This window comes from Cydia strobilella, chromosome 16, assembly GCF_947568885.1.
Source record: "Cydia strobilella chromosome 16, ilCydStro3.1, whole genome shotgun sequence".
Classification (NCBI taxonomy): domain Eukaryota; kingdom Metazoa; phylum Arthropoda; class Insecta; order Lepidoptera; family Tortricidae; genus Cydia; species Cydia strobilella.
In genome coordinates this window covers 12,504,910-12,510,909 of record NC_086056.1, presented here as the reverse complement: position 1 = coordinate 12,510,909, position 6,000 = coordinate 12,504,910, and the positions used below count along the sequence as shown (strand labels likewise).

At 36.9% G+C, this 6,000-nt stretch overlaps 1 protein-coding gene across 1 annotated transcript in view; it reads right to left on the bottom strand.

The window, feature by feature from the left end:
* Positions 1-3,698: 3,698 nt before the first annotated feature.
* Positions 3,699-6,000, bottom strand: part of LOC134748595 (neural cell adhesion molecule 1-like) — a 137,664-nt gene continuing 135,362 nt past the window's right edge. The window contains exons 15-18 of the mRNA XM_063683386.1: positions 5,604-5,861; positions 5,161-5,232; positions 4,595-4,671; positions 3,699-4,233 (exon numbers count right to left, since the gene is read on the bottom strand). Of these exons, the coding sequence (XP_063539456.1) occupies positions 3,910-4,233; positions 4,595-4,671; positions 5,161-5,232; positions 5,604-5,861 (731 nt within the window). The 3' untranslated portion in view covers positions 3,699-3,909. The remainder of the gene's footprint in view (positions 4,234-4,594; positions 4,672-5,160; positions 5,233-5,603; positions 5,862-6,000) is intronic.

Genomic DNA, 6,000 nt, shown 5'->3' with positions numbered 1-6,000 from the left:
AACTAAACGAATGAAAGTGTTCAAATGATTTTGTTACAACATTATTAAGGATACGTATTCGATTAATTCGTTCAGAATGTCGGTAATTCCGAAAATAAAGCATAAATGCGTCATACTAGTTATATTTTGGAATTCGACATCTACTAATAACGAAACCTGCATACATCTGCGAAGAAATTTAAAGTATATGAAGTCCCCAATCCGCATTGGGCCAGCGCCAACGTGGGGACTATAGCCCCCACTATATATATGGGTCATATATTATCCAGGTTGAATTATTAGTATTATATAAATTGGTAGATTAGGCAATCTTAGTCATTGTCTGTAATTTTTATATCTCGGATATAAAAACAAAGTTTACCTACACTATTTATACTAAGACTTATTACGTAATTGTACCTACTGTATTATTTATTTACTGCATGAGGAAAGATAAAACTATTTCCCGCAAAGCTGTGTTTGCTGTACTGTCTGTAGTATCTTTCTAGACATATTAGAACTAGCTAAATCATATAAAAACTTACGTCTAGTACGCACTAAGCTTGTCGCAAGCCACTTAGGCACCTACTTAGTCTTAGTACTTGTCCCAGTCGCATGATTCAGATATAAAAAATCAGTAACTGTTTTGATTTTTATTTTGATGCGAGCCGATTGGTGCATGCGAAATAAAGTGAGTCGTGCGTGATATTCGCGCCAATCATCAAGACGATCGTCAAGGTTGTGTCAAAACCAGTTCAAAACCATAACAAGTTTTTAAATTAGAATCGGTTCCATTACTTGCGTGTATGTAGGAATAATTCCTATGGCGCCGTGTTGTAATCTTCTTACTCGTACCAACACGAAGAGCCGATTAAGTGAATAAAAGTATTATAGATGCGGGCTTCGCGAACTTTTAAAGCCGTATAATTAAAATGAATGTAGGTACTTTTCATTATGTTGAAATAAATGCATTATCTTTGCTATTGAGGGTTTTCGTAGGTTGATAATGTGCATGGCTAGGTCGTCAGCCACTTGAGAGCAGAGCTCACGACCGTCGCTCTCACTAGCCAGAACAAACTCAGTCGCTGAGGCCGAAACCGGCCGGGACAGGATGATGATGATGATGATGATAAATTGTTACTTGTTAAGTGTTTATAATTTATTCAGTAACTTTCCTCTGCTCGCGAACCGCATATCAGACGTTACAGATGTAGTGCATAATTATTTTCCTTACACGTACGAACATGTCTTGATATTTCAGTCTGGGTACAAAAAGTACTGAGGTTGATTGAAGTAGCATGACAAATACGAACAACGTTTCCGAGAAAATACGAAGGAAAATAATTATGCACTACATTTGTAAACTGTTCGCAACTGTAATGTTCATTTTGTACTCTCGTACTAAATTGCTACTCCATTGCACACCATTAGGCTAGGTTCACACGGCGTAAATTTTTCCCATATACCGTATACGGGATTTTATCGTATATCGTAGTGACAGCATAATTTGTATGGCAACTTTTCGTTCACACGGCTAGACGGCTTGCCCGTATAGACGTCATGTTAACGATTTTCAAAGTTGCCATACAAATTTAGCTGTCACTACGGTACTCAATAAAATCCCGTATACGGAAAAAAGATCCGAAATAAAAATTCTATGTCCTTTTCCAGGTTGTAAGCTGACTGTGTCATCTTTCTCGCGTTGGTCCTGAACTCGCCACAGCTCACGGGAGCCTGGGGCTCGTTTGTACTTATCCCAAGAATTGACATTGGCACTAGTTTTTGCGGAAGCGACTGCCATTTGACCTTCCAACCTAGAGAGCAAAGTATACTTTATTGAGATTAGTCCGGTTTCCTCACGATTTTTTCCTTCACCAAAGTGACTGGTATCAAATGATATATATCGTACATAAAGGTAACGTTCGGATGTCAAACTGGACTGCAGCTGCATTATTTCCTTGAAAAAATGAGTTACAGAATAATCGCGACAGAATTGCGGCGGCGAAAGTTACTCATTTTATCAAGCAGAAGCAACAACGAAGCCGCAACCGCAACGTCACCTTAAGTTCCGATAAACTCGGCATTAGTACAAGCCGGCCGGTATTGAAACCCGCGACCTCCGTATAAAATGCCGCAAGCTCTTGCAGCTAAGCTACCAGCGCTTGTTAACACATAATACATATGTAATTTCTTTTTATTTAAACTTTATTGCGCAAAATATATACAACAAAGTACAAATGGCGGACTTATTATTGTTAGCTTAATAAACTGTATACCAAATCGAAATCCGTCCGGCCGTTTTGGCACATGGACAAAAATCACTCCAAACATACAAACTTTCACATTTCTGACATTAATATGTACGATATTTCATGCTAAGGTAAGGCAAGGGTAAGTTCCCGATTAACGAAAAGGTATTGTTTTAAGAAGAAAAAAGCAAATGTTATAAATTGTTTGTATTAATTTATTTATACAAAAATGCCAGAACATATTATTAGGACCACATCATTGTATGGGACAACTACAACATATCCATATAAAGTCAGTAGGCCGAGCACATGATTGACGCGACAGTATCTCGCCGCGAGATGGACTACCCGTCTTTTACTAACTGTATGAATTAAAGGGGGACGGGTAGTCTATGTCGCAGCGAGATACTCTCGCGCCAATCATGTGCTAGCCCGGCTGTTTCAATGTTAAACTATGTAATAGAATCAACGCAAAATGGAAACGTTTACAAATACTATAGTTACAAAATTAATTCTAGTTTAACATAGCGACGGTAATTTACAATTCGATTTATTTGTAAATAAATTGACAGCAATAGCTTGATCTTATGTTAAACTTTATATAGGTTATATTCGTCTATTAGTTATTTACATTCACACAACCGAGTTTATTAAAATAAATAGTATTTTCTACAAGCGCCAATTATTATTTACAGTTCTCCTAACAATTAATTGTAAATCATCTACTTTGGCTCACAAATGTATAGGCCGAATCTAATATACTTGTTACATTTCAAATATTTAGAAAGAAAATCAAATTTTCATCATCATTTCAACACGAAATGTAACATCGAGATTAAACATACTTAACGTATTTTAAGAAAATATTAATTTTATAATATTTTATTGAAAAGTAACCCCTTAAATATCTTACTCATGGTCAAAATAAATCTTATTAGTAATTATCAGTTTTCAAAACTTGTAATCTTGAAAAGCTAAGACGATACTTAGGCCGTAAAATTATATTAATTAGCACAAAAACAGATTAACGAGAAAAGGCAATCGGTTTAATGCGACTTTTCGTTCGCATTCATAAACGTGAATTAAAAATAAAAATAGCAAAAAACGCATACACACACATATATATACCTATATATAGTATGTGTTATACGAGTAATATTACTCGTATAACACATACTATAACACACGTATGTACGGCTACAAAAATCCACTTTTAAAGGAACATTTATTGTCTTTCATGTTCTATGTCACTCATTATATATTTAATGGTTTTAAGGTGCTTTTGATCAGTCGACATTGTACAAAAAAATATATTATTTCAAGTTTTGTGAATTTTTTGACACCAATAAATTACATAAATTATTCCTGTTAAAGAAATAGTACCATTTATCTCATTATTAAAAATAACAATAATCACTAATGACTTCTTATATTTCGGCATTTTAAAAAAGTTGGTATATAATATAAGTTGTTCGGAATTATCTCAAAGCACCTATAACCTCTGTATAACAGGTTCTCACGTATATGAATACGAACTTCGCAATTACTTAGAATGTCGTTGAATATCAAACATCGTTACAAATTCACGAGAGCTAACGCTGATTCTCTATTAAAATGTTGACATAATAGTTACTTCCCGCGTTGGCTCTTATGAATCGATCTCTAGTTAAACAATAATATTCTACACGCAACTCTCCGGCCCTGGCAAATTCTCTGCTAAAACGTGTTCTCTTCTTCTCGTATTACCTTTCCCTTTACTCCTATGTAAAGTCGAAGTCGCCAAACTACTAGAGCTTAGAGTCGGCCCGCTAAGAGTCAGTGTCTGACTTCCAAACGGCGATCCTATATTGCCATTGGGGCACACAAAGTTGGGGCTCCCGAGAGTGGGGCTGTTAGTAACTACGAAATTAGACCTAAAATTATTAGCTAACGCCGATTGAGCTAGGTTCTGGTTTAGAACGTCTTCCTGTCTACTGCTCGGTACCATGTCGCTGCCGGGTGTAAGCTGTTGATATAAAACAATCTATAAGTATATGAGTGGAGACTTACAACATTTTATGATTAATTAAGTCTATACCACTAATTTATCTATCCCAATTTCATTTTCATGTTATAGCGCGCTGTTTATGGTTTTATGCGATAAACGCAGTGTTGAACGCATGCGATCAACGGAATGCAGGAAAAATTACAATTTACTTACCGCTGCGTTTACCGTTTAAAACAATGTATGGTCATTAGATTATCTGATGTAAAATAGTGTGCGGCAAACGCATGGCGTTTAACGCTGCGTTAATCGCATAAAACAACCGCGCGCTTAAAATAATTAAAACCTAAATATTTTGAGACTTAGGTATGAGTGAAATTACCTGCTGTGGGTGTCCAGAGCTGTCAAGAAGAGCTAAGTCTTCTGCTGAAAATACTGCACCCGCTTTGGTCCACTCTCCTGCAAAACAATGTTCAAGCTAAATTACTCATGTTCCCCGTAGTTCAAATCAAGATATATGGAGTCTAAATCAAAAAACCCGAAATTCAACTTGTAGCTAAGTAAAATCCACACTGGATACTACAACAGTTTATTTGTACCATAAAGTTGCAAACTTATTTACAATATCGAACCTACCGCTTGGTTATACATTATTTACTTATGTATTTTGTTCCAATTTTAACGCATTTGATTCATTCCACGAGAATGTCCCTTACGAAACGCCGTTCTTCTAATAGTTCTGAAAAGGCTGAAAAAATGATATTGGGTTGATTGAATTGGCTGCCATACAAGGCAAAAGCATTTCGTAAAGGCCATTCTCGTGGAATGCCCCATTTTATAAGAATGAGAGTCATATTACGGGTCAATAATTTAAAAAAACAGATTCAAGATACCTTATCGGACTAACTTGTTGAACTAAATTTAGAATTGATATTATTTATTCCTTACCTCGGACTTCTTTTATGCTAGGCCATTCGTCCGCTTCTTCCGCAGTTGGTGGGACGTTTTGGTTTTCACAATCTAGAAAAAAGATGTCATCTGAAATATCAAGGACTTATAATTGTATAATTGTACAGTTGGTACATGAATAATATTCGAAGAGTTAAAAAAATCGGCTTATTATTTGCGATAATGTAACAGGCTTTCGATTGTCCATAAGGGAATTTTTTATTTAACCTTTAGGTATGGTAGTAACATTTTAAAAACAGATATTAGTGTTAACTGTGGGTCGTAAAATCCGGATATATTAACCTTATAACATAACTTAAATTATAATATTTTGGGATCACTTCACTCAAAATCAGGTAATTGAGTTCTAATTTCAGTCGCTGTTCACAGAATGCCGCAATTACTATGACGCCGATGACTAAAAATATAACGTGATTCAATACCTGGGGCATTCAATATGTCCGGCTGTGGCTCCGGCGTCTTTAGCTCGGGCGACGGTTTGATGGTATACGCCACCACGTACCGCCGTCCACCGTCGCTCAGCTCCAACATGTCGCCCGGAGGGTGCTTGTGCGGCGGTCGGGCGCGCCGCCGCCGCGCACAGAGCGCTGCGAAGGCTATGCCGCCGATGGCTAGTGCGGCGCCGAGCGCGGCGGCGACAACAACGCCGAGGGTGATACCGCCCATCGCGCTTTTGCCATCTGGGTAAAGTAGACATGATTGTAGGACACAAAAGACCTTCTTAAATCGCTTGTATGTACTAAATTAGGTGAAGTTAGTATCGCTATTTAGTGATAAGACCGCCTGTTGTCTACCATAGTTTAAATTATATGTTAACTA